This window comes from Pteropus vampyrus, unplaced genomic scaffold, assembly GCF_000151845.1.
Source record: "Pteropus vampyrus isolate Shadow unplaced genomic scaffold, Pvam_2.0 Scaffold110, whole genome shotgun sequence".
Classification (NCBI taxonomy): Eukaryota; Metazoa; Chordata; class Mammalia; order Chiroptera; family Pteropodidae; genus Pteropus; species Pteropus vampyrus.
In genome coordinates, this window is record NW_011888891.1 from 3,869,808 (window position 1) to 3,892,439 (window position 22,632).

General features: G+C 34.7%; 1 protein-coding gene across 2 annotated transcripts in view; it reads right to left on the reverse strand.

Moving 5' to 3' along the window:
• The window catches only part of SIK2 (salt inducible kinase 2), a 101,354-nt gene extending 79,429 nt beyond the window's left edge, over nt 1–21,925 (reverse strand). For both annotated transcript variants that reach the window (XM_011365414.2, XM_011365413.2), the window contains exons 1-3: nt 21,653–21,925; nt 10,738–10,854; nt 8,385–8,448 (exon numbers count right to left, since the gene is read on the reverse strand). In XM_011365414.2, coding sequence (XP_011363716.1) covers nt 8,385–8,448; nt 10,738–10,854; nt 21,653–21,787 — 316 coding nt within the window. In that variant the 5' untranslated portion in view covers nt 21,788–21,925. The remainder of the gene's footprint in view (nt 1–8,384; nt 8,449–10,737; nt 10,855–21,652) is intronic.
• Between the last annotated feature and the right edge of the window lie 707 nt (nt 21,926–22,632).

Consider the following 22,632-nt stretch of genomic DNA (forward strand, 5'->3'; position numbering starts at 1 on the left):
AACAACAAATTTTTGAATGATGAATCATGCTAGCTTTTTCATGCAGTTACTACTCTCCCTAAAAGTTAACCAGAAAGAGTTACAAATAATCCATTTAGATCTGATCTCTTCAAAAGTGACTGTTACAGGCATCTCATAAAATTCAAAAGGAATGATCCTAAACTTTATATCCAATGACAGTCTAATTTAAAGTGCATGAGTCCAACATTTGCATACCCCTTCTGCAGTATATACCAATTTAATATCTTTCTGCACTGACATCTACCATCCTCAGATGTGTGAAAGCAACATTCACCTATACACACACGCAGGAGATAATGTTCAGTTATTAAACTCGTACAACAGGTGATGAGGATGTGACTGGAAAGATAGATAGGGCCTGAATCATTTTATCAATTCTATACTAACATGATTTTAGACTGAAGGCAGTGGGGAACCACAGAAATATTTTAAGTAGAAAACTGACAAGGATCAGATCTGCATTTTAGAAAGATCATTTTGACAGCAATATGGAAGACAGATTAGAAGAAGGAAAAATCTGGAGGAAAAGACACCTTAGACTGCTTGCTGAAGTAGTTCAAGCGAGAAATAATAAAGTTGCTAACTAAATGAATGATGGAGCAAATTGGAGGAGTACAGATTTAAGCAGTACTGCAGCTTGAGCCCTGGTTAATAATTTAAAAATCCAAAGAACTTAAGTCATACTAGTGTTATAAAGTGAGTAAAATCTTCCAAGTTTATTTAAACTCATAATAAAAAGCAAATGAACAACTTTTACCTTCATGCTGTTAAGAGAGTAACCAAAGGCCACAAAAATTGCCCCTTAGATTCTCTGAGTAACCTAGTGTCTAAAGGTATTTTAGCCAAAACAAAGCCTCTTTTTAATCACCACAGCCAGCATCCTAATATGTTACCATTGAAAGGGAAAGACAGGAAATGAATCAATAAACCTCAGGCACATGCTTGGCCTGGAAAGACACAGCATATCAAGGAGCAGAAATCTGAAAACAAAGGCCTTGGGTAATTTAATTACCAGGCCGGAATCTGCTGACTGCCGGTTTAATTGTTTGAATAGTGCCCAAATTGTCTGAAGAGGTGACCACCCTAAGATTTTTGCACCATTTATTGCATGTGACCATATGGACAAATATGAGAAATAGTTCTAAAGAATGTAGGAATCTTGAATAACTTTTGTTAATCATACCTATGATTCCAAAGGAAAAATTTAAAGAGTTAAAACTTTATATTTATAAATAACCCAACTCTTTTTAGCAAATTCATTTGCCATTACATACTCTATGCCACCAGATCAAGAAAATAATATCCTTCAGAGATCAGCACCAACTGCTATATAACAACTGGAAAACAAAAATTACTCAGATTAAATTTATATGCTCTTATTTACCATTATACTCTGAAAAGGTTATTTTAGGGAGGTGTGGAAGTTGGAAGAAAGAATGTAAATGTCAGGTGGTAACTACCAGTAAGTACACAAAAACTTCTCAGTACACTAGGGGAAGCCAATTTTCTCCATTGATTAAGTTAGCATTTCCTCATTCATGTTTATCTCCGGAAGTGTAAACCAACAGAAAACTCCTTTCAAAAACTGAACAAAGAAGTGCCTCAGACTACTTAACCTGGCAGTGTTCTTTTGTTGGTGTCACTGAGTAAATAAAGTGTATAAGGCCAAAGTGGACTATTACATCATTCATTCAACAGGTGTTTATAAAATGCTGTGTATTGCACCCTAAGTCCTCAGCAGTTTATAATCTAGTACAGATAAAAAGATACACATGAAGACTTTAAATAACAATAAGGGGCAGTACATAAATAAATTATAAAATGAATTGTGCAGGAAAGAGAACTATAATGCTTCATAAGAGGAAACCAGTGTGGATAGAATTAATTGAGAAAAACTTTATTGAAGAGATGAAACTTCAGCTAGGCCTTTAAGGGAAGATTTGAGTAGACAGCAAAAGGCTTTCTAGGGCTTCAGATCGACATGGACACAGATTTAGAATCAGAAATTTACATTTTCTATTTTGAAAACCAATATGGAGATCAGCCTAGTTTTGGGTTTTGTGGTCATTAGATTAAAACATTTCAGGGGTTTCCACGGTTAGTAGGTTTGGTAAGAAGTCCACTGGTCAGTTTCCAAACTACTGAAGACAAGGCTCAAGTGCTTTTTATGTCCATTAAGATGAGGAGGAAATATAGGACCAAAGTGGCACAAGGAGCTATATCAAGAATAGTTATATATCATAGTCAACAAAACTGTTACATGCTTTCCTTGTTTCTAGTTTTAATGATAATATTAAATTAATGATATCTATCGAGATTCAATTCAATTAACTGATATGTTTAAGGGATGAAGGGAGGGCAGAGAATCATTCAGGCAGAAGAAACAGTAATGTGCAGTCGCTGAGAAAGAAGAAACTTGTTAAATTCAAAGAACTTTAAAGAGGTATATAACCAGTAAGTATAGTGGAGTTGTTAAAAGCTCAGGCTTTGAAGTCAGAATATGGCCTCAAGCCTTGGTTATGCCACTTACTGGTTTACCTGCTCTGTGACTTGGGCAAACTGTTTAACCACTCCGTTCCTCAGTTTCCTCTACTGTAAGTAGAGTCATAATAGCCCCTCTTATAAGGGTTTTGAGAGAAAAAAATGACAGGAATCAGAACAATGCCTAGTATATGGTAAGTGCTCAAGAAATGATCATCTTTACTGTTCTTAAGGCTGGGGTATGTAGAATGTAATAATCCTTCTTTGGAATTTTATTCCAAAAACCATGGAAACCCCTGAAATGCTTTAACAGTTTTAATTAGATTTTAGTTTTAAAAATATGACTGACTTAGTACCTCATATAAGAAACCCCAAACAAAAAATTTCATTACCAAAAAAAAGTTTTGCTTTCTTTGAGGAATAGGTACCTGCCTTTCTCTAAGATAAAATTCTGTAAATGACTATATATTCTTTTCACTGTGACAGCCAGAAAGCTTAGCGACAAATCGGAAGCTCTTAGGCCCTTACTACCCGCACATTTATGTTCCCTTCTCCCACCTCCCATGATTGTTTTCTATTCTAGATATTTTCTGATTCACTTCTTTATTCCTATTTATATTTTAGAATTATTATTTTTTGTACTATTCTCCTTTAAAGCTATTTCAACCATTTATGGAATAGATGTCATCTAATTAACCAAACAAAAATAAAGAACATAAACACCACAGCCTCGTAATACAGGAATGACGCACTGTAGACACAGTCCCAGCATGCAACCAAAATCCCTCTTTTGGTGTAAACCTAATCAGAGGGAGCAAGAAAACCAGATGGCACAGGAAACCTCTCTCTATGCAAAGACCTAAGGCCCTTCCTGAATTAGCATGGCACAGTTAGGGCAGTCAGTGCCAACAGCAGAAGAGAACTTGAAAGTGGCAAGCTGCTAGGAAGTTATGTACAGGTTCAAGGTTAGGTTTTTTATATATGAATTTTTTCCTGAAAATACTTCATCTTCTTCATAATCTTCATCACTCTACTGTTCTATATTCTTAGCTCATGAGACCCCTTTGTTGTTTCACTTATCTCCCTCCTGAACTTGGATCTCATTGGCAGCCTCTCAACTCTGGCCTCTCTGGCCATAGCAACTCCTACATGCATTTGACCTTTTACTGTTCCAATCCCCAAGCCAGGTCATTCATATTGTCTACTTTTTCTCCTACCAAGTTGGAAAGCACTGCTGACTGTGAATCTACTATGAACCCCTCAGATTGCTAATTATCAATGCTTTTATTCATCCCTTGACAGTCATTATGAGTACCACCAGCTGCTCTAATCTGTCCCTACACTACAGTGTCTAATGTACTGCTCTTTCCTGGATGTTCCATCTGCTACATTACAGCATGAATTAAATCTATTCTATATTAACAAACTCATTTTCTTTCTATTTCACCCCAAAGCACCACTGTAGCCAAGTGCCACTTGGTTTTCAGGATACTGTATTGTCTTGGTATTCTTTGTTTCCTTTGCTGGTTCCTCCTCTTTCTCCAACTTTTAATGTTTGAGTGCCTCAGGGTTCAGACATTGGTATCTTCCTTAATCATACCCACTACTTAGGTCACTTCCACCTGTCCAGAAATCCTACTGTTTCTACTTTCAAAACATATCTTAAATCTGACCACTTAGTACTACATGCAGTGCTACTAACCTGGTCTGAGCCATCATCATCTCTCACTTGGACTACTGCAACAGCCAATCTCCTACCTAGTTTCCCGCACTACAATCTATTCTCAACATAGTGCCAGAGGGATGCTTTTAAAATGTTAAAGATGATGCAATCACTTCTTCGCTCAAACCTCTCTAATGGTTCCCTAATTTTATTCAAGAGCCAAGTTCTTACAGTGGCCTACAAAGCCCCTAAATCTTCCCCACTGCTGCTTCTCATTTACCTTTCTGACCTCATCTCTTACTATTCTTCCTCTTTGCTCAGTCTTGCTCTTCCCTCCTGCTTCTCTCCAGCGATAGTGGCCTCTCTCCTATTCCTTGAACACGCCAAACACACTGCTGCCTCAGGACCTTTGCATTTACCCTCTCCCTAGATTACCCTCTTTCCCCCATATCTATATGACTGTGCATTCCAGTCTTTGCTCGAATGTCAGCGAGGCCTTCCCTGACCATGCTACTTTATTCTGCAATCAAATTCCCTACTACACATGCCCCCTTCTCTGCTTTATTTCCAAAGCACTTACTGCCATATAATATACCATATAATTTACTTGTTTTGTTTATTGTCTCCCACACTAGTGTATGTAAAGTTCATGAGAACAGATATTTTTGTTATTTTCTTTGTTGTGGTATTCTTACCACATAGAACAGTGTGTGTAACATAGCTGTTTTTCATTAAAGTTTTCTCGAAAGACTGACTGAATGTAATAAAAGAAAATGGAAAAGAACAAAAAGAAAGAAGGAAAGAAAGGAAGAAACTTGCTCAAAGCAATGCAACAATGAATATGGTATAGCCAGCAATATAATTCAGATCTGCTTGGCTTCAAAGCCCATACCATTCTATTTTAACATCAGTTAAGAAGTTTCTAGTTGAAAGAAATATCTTAAGAATTTAAATAAGCTCAACAAACAGTAGCATAAAAAAAGGAAAAGTAAGTAAAAGAGGCAAGCCAACTGTCTTTCCTGAAATACAATTAGAAAATAATTAAATTGGAACTATTTATTTAGAATTCAGCTATAGATAATACATTTTTCAAGACTACAGAAGTAGCTATAATTCCCTCTTTTTAAAACAACTAAAATTAAAGATAATTTTGAGAGGCTTAGAGACTTCTGCTTTCAACCAAGATGGAGTAACAGGAACTGAATTTACCCTTCTGCCTGAAACAACCCTCTCCTTCCAACAAACGAACAAAAAAACTGACATTGGTTTATAAGACACTGAACATCAGGCAAGGAATGAGGGATCCCTGAGAGACAGGAAATAAATGAGGTGAGATCAGTGAATGCCCTCAACTAATGCCTTGAGAGTGTGCAGGCCACAACACAGATGGGAAACCCAAGCAGAGCCCAACAAAGTCCTTGAGTTGAGGAGAAAGAACTGAGAGTAGAAAGAACAAGGAAAATAGAGGCCATAAAATGGAGTACCAGAGAAGAGAGAGCTACACACAGAGAAAATTCAAAATCTGCAGAAGGTCTCCCTTAATCATTCACGAGAGTACTGATCGCCACATGTGTGTGAGAAAACTACTCAAGGTCAAAGAAAGAACTGTCTGAGAGGATTAGAGAACAGTGCCTGGTACTGGGAATACTGCCTGTTTCTACTGGCCAGGTAAAACCAACCAACCAACCAACCTACTCACCTAGAATTTATGGGGTACTGAGTAGAGTACTCTGAAGTGGGAAATAATTAGACCTAGACTGAGCACTGCTCCAATCATAAAAGAAAAACCCAAATGGATCAAACTATTTCCAAGTAACAACATCCCAGAACAAAGTTCAAGATTAGTTATAGGAATATAAAAAGATGCACAACCAATAAGGTAAAATTGGCCATGTCTGGCATACAGTCAAAGACTATCAGGCATATTAAAGAAGCAGAAAAGTAAGACTAAAATTGAGAAATATCAACCATTAAAAACTGATTCAGAACTGATACAGATGCCAGAATTAGAAGACATGGACACTAAAAGTTATTAAAACTGTATTCCATATGTTCAAAAAGACATGGAAGATGTTTTTAAAAAAGGCCCTAGTCAAGTTATAGAGTTGAAAACGACAATGTCCAGGATGAAAAAGAAACTGGATGAGATTAATGGCTGATTAGACATTACAGAAAAAAAGATTAGTGAACTTTAAGACACAGAAATAGCAACTATCCATAATGAAATACAGAGAGAAATAGGAATTTTTAAAATGGAAAAGTGCATCTGTGAGCTGTGGGACAATTTTAAACAGCTTAATATATGTATAAATTAGAGTCTCTAAAGAAGAGAGGAGGTGGGTCAGAAAAATTAGTTAAAAAAAATGGCTGAAAAATTTCTGAATTTGATGGAAACTGTACATTCACAAATCCAAGAAGCTCAATGAACACCAAACATGAGAATCATGAAAAAAACCACACAAAGGCACATCATCATCAAATTGTTGAAAGCAGAGATAAAGAGAAAAATCTTAAAATTAGCCAGAGAAAAAAAGGCACATTACATACAGAGGAATAAAGAAAAATATGACAGATTTCTTGTCAGAAATAATGCAAATGAAAAGACAATAGAGTAACATCTTTAAAGTACTGAAGGAAAAAGAGTCAACCTACAATTATATACCCAGCACATATATCTTTCAAAAACAGAGAAAATAAAGATTTTAGACATACTAAAGTTGAAAGGTTTCATCATTAACAGACCTGCATTATGAGAAATGGTAAATAAAATCCTTCAGACAGAAAAAAAAATGACACCAGATGAAAATATGTTATCTACACAAAGGAAAGATGAAAACATGCAAATACATACAGAGATGTGGCAATGGTAACCCCACTGGTAAATATATAAAGTTTAAAAAAACACTGAAATCTCTTTAAAACATAATTGACTTCTTAGACAAAAATAATGATGCTGTATTTTGTGTTTTATAAAACAGATATTAAAAAAATGTATGACAAGAATATAAAGTTCAGAAAGGCAAAACAGAAGTATATTATTGTAAGATTCTTATACTATATGTGAATTGCTAAATATTACTTGAATGTAGATTATAAGTTAAAGACTTGTACATGCATGTTCATAGCAATTCATGTATAATAGCCAAAAACTGAAACATGAAGGGATAAGCCACTTGAAGTACAGTCATATAATAGGACCTATTTACAATAGAAAGAAATAAGTTGGCACATGTAAGAAAATGAATAAATCTTAAAATAATTATACAGAGAGAAATAAACCAAAGAGTACACACTGTATGATTATATTTATATAAAACTCTAGTAGACACAAACAATTTACGATGACACAAAACAGATCAATAGTTGCCTGGTGCTAAGGTGGGGAAAGACAGATAACAAAGGGCACAAAAAAACTTTTGGAAGTGATAGATATTTTAATTGTGGTGATGGTTTCTTCCATACAAGTGTATGTGTGTGTGAAAACATATTAAATTGTACACATTAAGTATGTTCAATTTATTGTATGTGAATTATTCCTCAAAACAGTATTAGATTTAAATTTAGGTTAAAAATAAAAAATATTTAGGCTATCTATAGTGCTCCGGCTCTACTGAGTAAAAATAAAAGAGATGAAAACTAGAATAAAATATTTATCATTTTTTAAGAGTTAACATGGATCACAGAAACCAATTAGTCAAATACTTTCTTACTAGATAAAGGAACTAAGTCCCAGAGAAGTAGAGTGACTTGCCCAAGGACTTATAGCTAAAGTTAATGGCTTACTAAACTGTTTAAGATCCAAAATGGCAGGGATTGTGTTATTTAGGTCACCACTTTATCCCTTATACTAGTAAAATGCCTGGGACATAGTAGGAGTTTGATAAATATTTGTTGCTGATCTTTCCCCTGGAAAGAAAGGTAAAAAGATAAAAAGAAAGAGAATCTCCCTTGCGTTATGACTGAAAGTTTCTCCCTATCTTTAATTCTCCAATCTCTTTAACACAGGTGAGAAAATTAAGTAGTAGCATTAATATTATAAATACAAGAGAATTATAGTCCATATTTTTAGCTTACTGGATACTTTATTATATTCTAATGCTTAAAATTTTCTAATTCATATTACCAATTCTTAAACAGGCAGGAAGTTAACAGAAAATACTCTGTTTATGAAAATTAGTGACATTTCTGAATTTAAAAACAATTAAGAAAAAGTGCTTACCAAATATTTCTCCATTTTTGGCATATTCTGTCACAAGGTACAACATATTTTTGGTCTCCATTACCTATTGACAAATAATTGCATATTATTCTGACAGGAAAGGACTGCAATTTACCATAACATTTTTTGTAGTTACCTATTTTAAAACTACTAATAAAAGTGTCAAAGTTATAAACAATTCAGACATTGGCAGTGTTTACAAGACAGACAATATCCTTTTTCACTTAGTGAAAAATCTAGATCGTTGCTCTTCCAAGTGTGGTCCATAGACGAGCAGCAGCAGTACTGCCCAGGTGTCTGTTAGAAATGCAGGATCTCAAGCCCCACCACAGATCTACTGACACAGAATTTACATTTTAACAAAATCCCCAGGTGATTGTTATCACATTTAAGTTTGAGAAATATTAATATAGGTAATAAGAGCTTTAAAGATCAAGTTTTTACCACCTTCTCACTGACTTTTCTAGTCCTATGGTAGATTCTGATTAAGAAAATAATAAAATAGAGCTCATTTTATCTGGCCTGTAGCCTAGTTAATCTGGCACAATGTGATATTCCTACTATTGCACTTTAATGTTGTTATAAAGTACTATTATTTTAAAATACTGTTCAAAAGCTTCATAACTCCACTGCTATACACTTTTATTTTAATTTAAAATTTTCTAAGTTCAGAAAGGAATGGTGTCTTTGTCATAAACTTGATTTTTCAAACTATACTGAACTGAAAGGATATGAATTTATAGATTCAGAATAGGTGAATTTTAGAGTGCTTCTCTGTAGCACTCTATCCTTTTATGTACTACACAAAATTTAACTGCCATCTAATAACATAAAATTTAACTGCTATCTATTGAAAGGCTGAAACTAATTTTGCTCTAACATATAGGTTTAGGATTATCCCCTATCAGGTGAGAAAACTAAGGGCTACCTACAATTAGGGCCTAAAAAAGTCAAACAGTAAATCAATTTAACTAATTACTTAGTTTAAATAAACAGAAGTATCATGTGAATCTCGGTTTGGCAATATGGTTCATCAGAGACTTCTACGAATGTGATTATTTTCTTATAAGTATCCTCTTCAGGAGCTTAAGAAAAAAAAAAAAAGCTTAAAGGGAGAAATATTTCGACGTAAATTTAACCTAAGAGGTCCTCTATAGTTTTAGGAACTGTTTTGAGTGGCACACCATAGTCTCTAATTTTTAGCCAATGGTAATGCTAATGTCTCCAAATCTTTTTAATTGCAAATTTCTATCAATAAAAGTTGTTTGGTCAAATATATGTAATTATGAACAGATGCAGAGATGCAAATTATATAATTGCACCACTGTATAAATACATTATGCACATTATAAAATGCAAACAGAAGATAAATCTTAAAAATAATCTTAATTAGGAGTTCTAGCATTTTCTTATTATACCCTAACAAACACTTATGCTAACCCATTTCAGTGCACACAGAGTAGTGTGCTAGTACTAGCTCTGAGGGAAAAAATGGCTCTGCTTATAAACTGACATCTGTGGTGGAAATACTCATACCATCCCTGACTTTGAGCTACTGACATATTAATTTGCTCACTACACTTCTGGAAACTTAATCATCTGCTCTCACCAGCCAGTACAGGCTAAGTCCAGCATACCACTACTAGGTGCATACCCTATACTTTGGAGATCAAAGTCATTGGCTAGCATATTGTAACAATTTAGTTTAAAACTAGTTTTCTATAAAAACTCTACATATTAATGAATAAAAATATTAAAAGTTTTGTATTACATTACTATTCTTAAACATGAACTACTCTTTAAAAATTTGAGAAAAATCTTCCTTTTAAAAAAACATGGATTATACTTGAAAATGGTAGTTTATTTTATAAAAATTATCTTAATAAAGTTGATTTTTAAAAAAATGGCTCATTTATTTTATCTGATAAAACAACTCAAACAAAATACAAGATTTGGCTCTAGGTATTACAAAGTATGCCACTACTATTTGGGCTTTTGTATTTCATAAAACATAAATAGTATGTTTCTTAAATAAGGAAAAATGCCATACCCTCATTAATGGTACTGCCACTGAAACTTAGCAGGTTGAAGCACAGTATCACAAATGCAAAAATATAAACTTTTTAAATAAATAATTTATAGTCTGAGAGACAACTTAAAATTAAGCTACTAGTAGTTTTTATTTTCTTAATTTTTTATTTAAATATAGAAATATGGATGTACTCAGCTTAACAAAAGCATTTTGTTTTCCTTTTCATAGGCTGAAAAAAACTAACATAAAAGAAAAAAATAATGATACAAAATAGAGAAATGAATGTGAGGAAGCATGTAGAGCTGTAAGGCTAAGTCATACCTGATAAAGTTTGATTATGTGAGGGTGGTCTAACATTTTCATTATTTGTACCTCTCGGTAGATTTTCTCAAGGTTCACTGCATCCAGCTGAGATTTATCTATAATTTTTATCGCCACCTGTATCCCAGATACAAATAAGTACAATTAGTATATAATGTTTAACATTTTCCAGTTAAAATTCTTTTTAGTAAATGACATCTGAGACTTTACCTGTAGGTTCCTATGACAATGATAACTAGTTTAAATCCAATGCTCATTCATTCAACACATCTCTTTTAAACATCTACCATGTGTAAGACTGTGGGAGATTTTGTTTAGGAGTGTCTTTAGTGTGCTATGAAGAATAACCCTGCGAAGTTACTTTAATAAAACATATTTCCCTTTCGGTACAACTGTAATGCCTATTTACTCCATTTATAAATTGAAGAAATAAAATTTCAGCTGTTTCCACCACCAAGTACCCATAAACAAATGATTGGCCACGTAGAAAACAATTTCTACTGTACTGAAATAAAATTTTTCTAGAAAAGCAAGTGGTAGGTTCCAAAGAATATAGACATACCTTTCTGAAAAGAAGCTAAATGTAAGTATCAAAATCCATCTACAGGAAAAGATACCAACTGGATTACATTTTGTTTTAAAAATCAAAGTACAAAATCTCAAATGTTAGTAATTATAATAAAGTTTGACTTTCTTAAAGGAATCTGATTTTTAAAAATGTGGCCTCTTCCTGTCATAGCTAGAGAGGAAACCAAACCACTCCTAGGTTAATAATTTGAAGGAACTGCATTTGAAGGTGAATAACTAGGTAATCAGAAATCAATAGTCATGTACTTAAAAAAAGTACATGAAAAAATCATGCAACTAAAAAAACTAATTTTTTAAAAATTAGATATTTGGTTAGGAAATAAGCCATTCTGATTTAAATAAAATGGTCAGATAATTAGGAACCACTCAAACTTAAGTGCAGTAAGTTCTGAAGAAATTCTAAAATGTACTTCACATTCTACCTAAATGTATTCTGAACATAATTTAGCTGTATGCTGCTTCAGTGTAATTTTTAATATCAATTACTGTATGTACTATCATAGTTCAATACTCCTAAAAGGTATCCAAGAAAATAGGACTCAGCTTGTCAATTCACTTCATTCCCTCAGATTCCTATACAATTAGTTTTCTCTTCTTTCCTTATGGTACTCTGTCCTCTGCTGTTCTCTCTTAAAGCTTTGCTATAAGGTTTGTTACCTTTCTCTATTTCGAATTTGCTGTCACAGCTTGTTTCCTGGTTTAAATTAACTGTAACCCACAGAAGAACTTAAGCTTCCCAGGGGAAGTCAGATTACTAAACATAATGGATAAAATCAAACCTTTGCTTAAGAAGAAAAGGGGTAGCTTTTTCACTAGGCAGTATAGTGCGTAAGTTGTGTGACAGCTGTTTTCATTATATTTGTTGGTATTTTATTTCTGCAATTAAAATATTCTAGAAAGTAAAAGGCGCAGACTGATTACCACTGTATTGGCTATTAGGGATATTATGAAACCACTTCAAACCTAAATACATTTACAATGACCCCCTTCCTCCGCCCAGTTAAGAGTATGAGAGAATACTTCGGGTAACTTTGGGTAAAAGTTGACAGATAAAAAAATATATGGATACTTGAATCTCCTCAATATTCCTTAGGAAGGTAACAAGGGCACATTTTGAAAATATGTTGCCCTACAATTTTGGGGCATAAAAATTTGATAAAAAAATTTGTCTAGATACCATTAACCCCTTCCTAGCAAAAAGCTTTTATAACAAAATGGGTCAGAACCATCTAATAAATAGAAAAAGAACTGGAGTAAAAAGAATCATGGTCTTTAAAATTGTAGCATGATTATATTCCTTTGGATCCTTGGCCTCGAATAATGAAAAAGTGAAAAATAGATAAATTATCTAATTAAATTTTGACAAGTTATAAACTTCATTTAACTTTTTTCAGCCAAAAAAATTTCAAATGAAAAAATATAATTCTCTCAATTTTGGATCACAGACTATACACATATAGACCATAAGTCTATATATTTATATCTTTATATTGTTACCCCTTGTAAAGCTGTTATAAGATTATGAAAAAGCAAAGCACTAAAGAAAAGCAGAACATGTGTTAGCAAGCTCCTTATAATAGGGCTATTCTAACTGCTGTAACAAGCAGACCTCAAAAGTAATAACTCAAACACAAGAGAAATTGATTTCTTGTTCATGTAGTAGAACTGGATGGGTGAAAAGTTAGCAGGTAGCTTTCCTCCATGAAGGCATAGGAGATTCAAGGAGTCCTACAACCTTTAATGAGTGGCTTCCATGGTTACCCTGAAAGCTGTCTTCATTACAGCCAGACAGAAGGAGAAAAAAGTTCAGAGGATCCCTCATAAGAAGTTTTCATGGGCCAGGCTCAGAAATGGTGCAAATTATTTCTGTTCACTCCTTTAGTTAGAACTCAGTCACATGACTATGCCTAAATACAAGGAAGGCCGAGAAACAGTGCAGTTGTAGGTCCAGGAAGAAGAGAAACTGAATTTTGGGTGGTCAGCTAGCATCTCTGCCATACTCTTCCAGGTAATTTCTTAACAATGACACTCTTCACCAAGTACTCCTTAGGAATATAATAATGATGATGTCTTTCACAATTGCATTGCACTTTTTAACAAAATAACGTATTTAACGTTATTTTTAGGTATTTAGTTATTTAAAGTTTACCTCATTTATTTCTCAACTCTGTATAGTAAATGGAACAAGCAGTATACCCATGGGTTGATGAAATTGAGGTTCAAAAGATGTTATATACTCTATAAAGGTCCAAAAGCTCAAGTTAATTAATGGGAAAAAACAGCAGGCCTTCTAACTACAAGTCCAATCTTTTTGCTATTTCAAAGATCCTATTATTCACACATTTACTGAGCATTTTGTGTGTGCCCAAAATTATGCCCAGGATACAAAAATGAACTAGGTCTGATTCCTACCCTCAAGGAACTTAACAGGTCTGTGAGAACAAAGAGAATACATTTTAGAAAACAAATTTTTATCAAAAAGAGATCAGCATTTGGGGATTTCCCCAGTAGTGAACAAAAGTCCCAACTTACAAAAAAATGAACTATTCCAATAGTTCATTTTCAAAATAAATATGAATTTAGATTTCTGGGAACTTATTCTCTGCGTCCCTTCACTACTTAATTCCAAACATAGTACCAAAGACAGAATCTGCATAGTCATAACAAAGTCAAGCAAGGGACTGCATAAACTGAAGGATCCTCTTTTTGTTGTTGTTCATCTGAATTATTCAACTAATTCTTAATTAATGTATGATCTTTAAAAAAAGCCTTCAGTGAATTTATTGGAGATAGAAAAATTAATATTCTTTCTGCTATGGTTCAAAAAGATGGTTCCCTACACAACTTCGGAGAGCATATTGAACAAGCTAGAATGATTACTATCAAACTCAATCCCATGTAAAGTAGCAACACTGAATATCCAACCTCAGAAATAGGAAAATGTGCATTAAAAATAAAATACTCTTGTGTCAATTATATCTCAAAGAATACCATTTTTGCTTATTATATTTACAAAGAATAAAAAGCAAACTCCCTTGTGAGCTACATTTCAATGAGATGGCCACTTTCATATATTGCTGATAGGAATATAAAACAGGTTATAATTTTTCTGGAAAGTAATTTAACAATCTTTATCAAAAATCTTAAAAATCATCTGTCCTATTTAGCCTAAAAATTCTAATTTGAGAAATTATTAGAAGGAAACAATCTGAAATGATATTTATGTGTAAATATATTCAGATTACAACATAAAAAATAGAAACAGTAATTCGGAAATAATTACATGAATTATGTTAACTTTATGACTTATATATCCATTAAAATGGATCCTTTTAATAATATGGAGAAATGCTTAGACTAAAATATTAAATTAAAAATCAGGATATCAGTAGTCTCAACACAAGGTATGTAGAGAAAAAGACCAAGAAAAACTAGATACGAATATGACAAATATGTTATTGGTGGGTGAAAAATTAATGGATTTTTTTTTTTTTTTGCTTTAAACTTTTCTGTGCAATTTTTCTTTGATGAGCATGAATACTTTTCTAATAAGAAAAAAAGAAAAATGAAACAGAGTTATATTTCAAATACGCTAACTTCTCCATTTGTGAAATATTAGTCATTTTCATTTTATTTTCTAAATTCTCCATAAAGTGGGTATATTATAAGATTTAAATATTAGTTAAGAAGACTATATACATAGTAATGTTTCCAACAATGGTAAGTAAAAAACAATACATATAAAAGTAACAACTATATAACATACAAATTTGCAAAGAAGACAGGGATGAAATGTAAGAGCAGAAATGAAATAGTATTAAGATGATGGCTAAAAGAATTTTTTTCATCTTTCAAAATGTAATTTAATGGTAATTAAATTAATTCTGACAATTAAGAAAATATTTTCACTTCTCATAAAAGAAATATTAATCTTAAAGAAATCACACATACAAAAGTGGCTTTGGGGGACTTTATAAGGAAGTTACACAATAAGAACTATTCTAGTAACAAAGCAGAAGAAATTAACATGCTTGCTGTCTCAGGTAATACCTGCTTCAGTGCTATTTAGTACAAATACACTAATTCCCTCAAGTACCAAGTAACATTATGCTTACTATACAATTAGATCTTTGAAGTCAAAAAACAAATACACTTTTAAAGCCTGTACATCAAATCACAGGTAGAATCAGAACATACCAGCCTATCACTTGATTGAAAAGTGAACGTTATTGAATAGTGTACAACAAAAGGGTTTCTGAAGGCAGTAAAAATGTCAGTGTAAAACTGATATGGAGTTCTCTATTTACCCTTAAAGAATAAATCAACATTTTTTTCTCAATTTAAAATATGACTTGTAAAATTTAAGAATTTATATAATAAAAAAAGAATTTATATAATAAAAAAAATCCTCATTAAGATTTAATTTGATTATTATAATGGTGGGTAATGAAAACAGATTGGAGGAAAGGTAAACATTAGTAGGTAAACAATGTTTTATTTAAAAATAATCTACCTTAAAAATTATTTAAACACATCACAAAAAAAGACAACTCAATTTAAAAATGGGCTAAAGAAAAGCAATTCACAAGAAACGTAAATAGTCATCATATGAAACTGTGTAATAAAAAAATGCAAATTAGAATAAAAAATATTTTCTCCCATCAAACTGGAAAAGATTTAAAAATCATATTCCTGGAAAAATATGCATTCTTCCTGGTGAAAACAGGTATTTTTTCTGGAGGATAATTTAGCATCTCATGCCATAAGATATGGATGTGAAGACATCTTCCTTGACCCAAGAATTCCCATTGTTATGGGATTACCCCGAGGAAATAATCAGATAGGTACACAAAAATGTATATACAGGAATGCCCTCTGAAACATTATTTTAGAAAGAAAAACAGCGAGAGAAATAATCTAAATGTTCAATAATGGGAAATTGATGAAATAAAATACAAAGGGTCACATGCAAGGATGCTGTTTACCCATGCTTTAGAGTTTTTTTAAACTTGGGGAAAGGTTCATAACACATTAAGTAAAAAAGACATGTGTAAAGATGACTTCAATTTTATTACCTACATATAAAATATATGTGAATAACTAAGAAGATATGAACCAAATATTAACAGTGGTTATCTCTTGGTCTGTATTAAGGATGTTTCTTTTCTTCTTTGAGCTTTTCAACAATGTCTAAAATGAGTAAGTAATATCTACAATTCCTTTTGTAATTGGAGGAAAAACACAAATATGATGTTTAAAGAACTTAAAACAAATTTTAGCATAATTTTTTAGTTTAATTCATCCAACATTCACCTGGTAACCTATTTAAAGTGTTTTAAAAATATTTTTTAAGATGATTTTCTGATGACATTCCTAAACATAATTGTCTTTCATTCGTTTAATCTCAAACTGGATACATGGGCTCTTTCTCTCTGCAGGGTAAAAAAGCATTCTCCACAAATGTTCTGTATAAAGAAACTTTTACATAAATAACTTATTTCAAAAATATAGAGGTGAAAGGTAGAAGAGGTACTAGGTACACTAAAAAGGAAAAAAAAAAAAGGTATCTTAATGCATTTCTGGAATTCATTTGGCTCCAAGGAAATGAATATGTCATCAACAGTGGGCCATAAATCAAATGTCATCATGTGAATCCAAGAACTGAGGCCAGTTTCAGTTATTTCCAAATAAATGTTTTCTTAATTGCCTGATACTGAGATAGAATTTCCCAGTGGAATTAAAATCAGAACACATTAAACTCTGTTAAAGTTAAAAATTTCTACAAAACATAAAAATTTACACAACTCTTATTTTTCATGTTTGTCTCCCCCAATTCCTCAAAAAGGACAGAATAATTTGCTAAATATTTCTTGTCTGGGTGCCAAGAAACTAGAGCACAATTTCTAATAAAACATTTATTCCATGACAAATATTTTACCTCGAGACACAATTAAAAATAATAGACCTAGATAGAAATATTAGTGATTAAATTATTTGGTAACAAGTCCTTTTGTTGCATATAGTACAGTTAATTCTTGAAACTGGACTATTTCATACCATAAGATTAATACTAAGACTAAAAGGAGTCTTAAAATTTTAAAGCGAAATATAAAATTCGATTGTATTAAAAAAAGGTTCTTCATGAAGTATTGCAGTTTATGCCTTCTCGTTTCTACCCTTGCTCTGAAAATGCATTTTTTGATACTTTAACTATTGTTAACCTTTAAAAATACTTACTTTTAAGTAAAAATACTTAAAAATATTTTAAGATAGTAGTTTAAGAATTATGCCTAAATATAAAAGCCCCCAAATGCACGAGAAAGCTTTTTAGTGATTAAAAGTAGTTTTCAGAATGTCCTTGCTATCATCAGTTTTGTATTCTGGGTTCTCTTAAGGATAAGTAGCCAACACCTACGTGACATTTTAATAAGGTAATTTTCGGAGTCTCTGTGAAATTTCTTTAAGATTCCATGGACCACACACATTTACATGCTCCTTAGCTAAGTAATACAAGAGGTGTGGTACTGAGAAAAATTCACTTATCTGTCATAGAAAAGGTCTGAAAATAACTATTGATGTTTATATCTGGGTGGTGATATTATAGGCAATTCTTTTCATGTATCTATATTTTTACATTTTTCAATCATAAACATGATAAATTTGATAAAAATATACTGCTCTCTAATGTAAAAATAATACCTTCTCACTTGGTAATTTCCCTCCTAGGAATTTACCCCCAATTCCTCCTCTCTGAAAAAATTAAAAAATGTAGACACTGTTATATACACAAAAATTAATCACTGCAAATTATTTACTGTAACATTAAAAACTATATAATGTTTAGTAATCAGAAAGTTAAGTAAAATAGGATTCTACAAGGTAGAAAACTGCAGCTATTAAAAATGTTTCAAAAAGTTATATATAATAAGCAAAATGCTCAGGCTATAATAAGTGGAAAAAAAGACACAATTTATACAAATGTACCTAACAATGTGATCTCATCTATGGAGAAGGCATTTAAAAAGATGACTAGAGGGAAATATAACATAATGTTAAGAATGATTTATTCTCATTGGTGGAAGAATTATACATGTACTTTTTTGTGTACTGTTCCTTATATTGTCTACATCAAGATTATATTTCTTTAAAAGTCAGAAAACAAAAGGGCTTGAAGGCACAAATGACTTTTCTGGAATTTTATTTAACAAAAAAACCCAAAAACCTAGTCATAGAAGGAAAAAGTTCTGTGCTAGTAAAGTATCAATTAAAAAAAAAACAAAAAACACTTCTCAAGGACACTTATAGCACAGCAAACTAGCAACCACTACTGCCTAAAATAGTTTAACAGTCTAAATGCTATTATCCTTTTCCCATTATGCTAATTTTATAAAATTAGCTACTCTAATTCATAAATCACAAACCAAGACTACAAAGCTTTTATGAAGTATTATATCTGGAAGCTGGATTTTACCACCACCTGCCTTCCCTTTTGTGTGCAAAATTTACGCAGAGATCTAATATGAGAATACCGCTTCAGATGATGATGTAATTATATTTCTTAAACAATGTTTAGCTATTTAATAGATTAGACCAAAATGAAGGTCTCTTTTGTCTACTGATTTTTTTTTTCCTCTGAAAGGCAAACAGTCTTGGATCTCTCAAGCTTTGTAGAAAACAGAACAAGAGACAGAGAAGAGCCCATTAAAAATAAAAGGGTCCAATTGTTCACGACATAGATGTTTAAGCTATGCTCTAAAATTTGCCTTGGGTTCAAACTTGGGGAAAAAGACCTCTAAGTTTTAAAATACGCAAACTTATATTGATGCTAAAAATATACTAAGTTGAAGAAATTTTTATAAGTAATAAGCATAATCATGATATTTTGCTGATATTGTTCTTCATACATTGTTCTCACTGGAATTACTGTGGCATGTTCAGCAATGAAAACCTAAAATAATATTAAATAAAACTGGTTTCCACTAGCCATTTATAGTATTTGAAGTTGTTCTATTTATCGAAGACATAAATATTTATACAGTGAATGAACGAAGATAAATACTGCTTTAAAAAACCCTCATTAATAACAAATGGTATACTTTAGGAAACAACTGTATCTCTGCTATAGCTAAATAATTCTAAATTACCATATAAGTTCACGGAGCAACTTTACAAACTTGAGATCTACAGGAACTTTTCATTAATAACCTGTTTCACTTACCCCTCAACTTTAATATCTCCAACCATACCAAATTTCCACAAACACAATAAATGTACACCATTTCTTTTTTTATATGTTAAGGACACTTTTTTTTTTAGAAAAGCACAAGGAAGATGGGCTCTAGGGACTAGAAATTTAGCTTTTAATTTAAAACATTTTATAGACATATATTCACACACAATTCAAGATCTGGATGCTCTTTCATAATTTGACCTGTGCCTTCAATTACAAATTGATCTCACTCCATCTCAGAGCCAAGCCATGATACTACTCCACAGTGCCCTCTAGCTCTACAACACATATCAATTTAAAAGGGACACTTTGAACTGTCAACCTCAACAGAAAGTATCAGTCACTATCAGCTCCACTTTAGGCAGTTCTTAAACAGATATTGTATTACCTAAATTTTATCTATTAATAACAGCTGACTTAATTAAATCTTGCTACTAATACCAATAAGAGCTGATGAGAAAAATGTATGAATTGAAGGGTTTCTGTAGAAGCTCTCTGTAACATTCAATGTGATTTTTAGGCAGTCATTAAGCAAGGACTCATATAAAAATACACACTGAAAATGCCTTCTTTTCATGTAATTTAAGGGGAAATGCCATGCATTAGGCCATGGTTCTTAAGACTGGAACCAATATCTTCATTTTAAAAAATGCTGAAATCAGATTAAATAATTATCATTACAAACTTAATCTAAATTGCTAACACTGAGAAATTTGTGAGAGGAAAACTTGTGACCTTGGTCCTGATGCTAAAAAATAAGTTATAATTTGGGCTGCTTCAGGATAAATAGAGGGCAAAAAGTGAATATGACATAATGACATATACTCCTTTCTGAAATGGATTCCTTCACAAAAACAAATCAAAAACAAAGTTAAGCAAAACTTCTAAGAAAAACAACTATAAAAATCACTCAAGTTTTCAAATGCCCTTCACCTTATTCTGCTATTCTGAAAAAAAAAAAGTCCTACGTTATTTCATATTCAAACTCTAGTACATTCACACTAAGGGGAAAGACTGAAAAGGATGAAAACTGGAAAAAAAACTGAAAAAGGATGAAATTCCAGAACTACAATGAGGCAGAGTACGTCAAAAACACAAGGTTTTATTCTAAAGAATGGTTTTGTTTCTGCCGTTTTTCTAAAGTATTTAATTTGCACGTCTTAAAATAGAGACCCTGAGGAGAGCAGCTTGAGGCAGTGAAGGAAGGGGGGCGGGTTAGGTAAGAACAGAGACTTGTGAGAAAAATATGTTCGGTGCATTAGAATGTGCGGGGTGGGGGGTGGGGGTGCAGCTGAATTCACCGTCGGGAAGCAGTTGAGGGTTTTATAAGTAGAGAAGCAGAATCTGCTGCGGCTTAAGGAACACATATTCACAGCCAGAAGGCACACCTGGTAAAGGAACAACCCTGGATAAGAAAGGCCAGCACACCAACCGTGCAAATACAGAGATGATCATTTTAACCACTTCCATTGTCTGGAGTATTAGAGGAAAATTCCTCAGGCACGAGATCAAGCTAGTCTGAGATACTGTCGGGCAAAGGGAGGGAGAGAAGATGGACAGTCGCCGTCCGGGCATTCTCGGCCTGGGGACCCCTTCCTCACGGCGCCGGATTCACGGGGAACGCAGGATGCTCTGTCCCGGGAGTCTGAGCGCAGGCGGTCCCCTCCTCGGGGCTGGCGACGTCTCCCACCGCGCAGCCCAGGAGCACCGAGACTTCCCCTCCCACCCCACCCCCAGCCGAAAGCAGGGAAGACACGGAACTTAGGCTCCCGAGCGGAGGCCACAGACCAGGTCACGACCAGGGTGGAAGACTGGGCGAAATTCCGTGTGGCCACCGTGGGTGGCGTAGGGAAGGCAAAGCCCCAGCTGGTCCGGTTTCCAATCGGACACTCGAGTCTGGGTGGCCGGGCCCCGATCCCTTAGGTGCTCATCGATTCCCTGCACCTCCTGGGTCCTCACAGTCCCAGGCCCTCTCGTCCCAGCTAGTGACCCGGCCTCTCGGGTCTCCCCCGGCCCCCGCTGCAGCCGCCCCTCTCGGTAAACAGCTGCTCTCCCGAACCCTCTCCTCGGACGCTCCCGCCGAGCCCCGGGCCGCACCTCCGTCTTGGTGATCCGGTGCCGCCCCAGCTTCACAACGGCGAAGTTGCCCTTGCCCAGCGTGCCCTCGATGTCGTAGAACCCCACCCGGACCGGCCCGCGCTGCAAGTGCCTCGGACCATCCGCCATGACCATGCTGGGCCCCGCTGCTAGACACGGCGGACTGGAGCGCGGGCTGGCGGGCGACACGGCTGAACTCGGGAGACGGCCACTCGGCTCGCTCCTCCACTCCGTCCCTCCCGCTCCGCAGGGCCCAGCCAGGCGCGCGAGGCGGCTGACGTGCGCCGACGTCAGGGGGCCGGGACAGGGGGGCGGGGGGCGGGACCGGGCCTCGATTGGTCACCATGGCGACTGGAGCAGCGTCGACGTCGGCGGCGGGAGGAAGGGAGGGTCGGGAGAAGGGCGGGGCCTGAACGGCGCGTTCCTTCCGGGCTCTGGCGCCCTCCGCTCTTCCCGCCGCCTCGCGGCTGCCAGGGGCGGGATCGTTCTCTGGCCCTCCCAGTTCCTCGGCCTCTCAGCCGAAGGCCAAGAGCGAGCCCTGGTGGGCGGAGCGGAGGGATGCAGCGACCTGGACCTGGCCTGCTGTCTCCTTTACCGGCACCGTCGTTCTCTCCCCACCCCGGGAACTTCCCGCCAAAACCTCTCACCTGTGACCACAGTGCGTCTTAAATTTGGCACGGGCAAAGAACTGTGGCTGAGCAATGGATTGCTCACAGGCTCCTTTCTTTGCATTCTTTTTTCATCTTGCTTCTGTATAAATGCCTCCACATTTTGATGTCTCTGAGGAATCATTCTGACAGGAGCATGCTCGCGTATAGACTCACAGAATGTCAGCGTTGAAGAGACCCTAGAGATCACTTAGTGCAAGGATTTGTAGCCTCAAATGGGCTTCGGAGCCTCGAACCCCCTAAAACGTATGCAAATTTTTGCTTACTTGTCTCTAGGGAGATAGGACTATAGCTTTTATCGGATTCCCATAC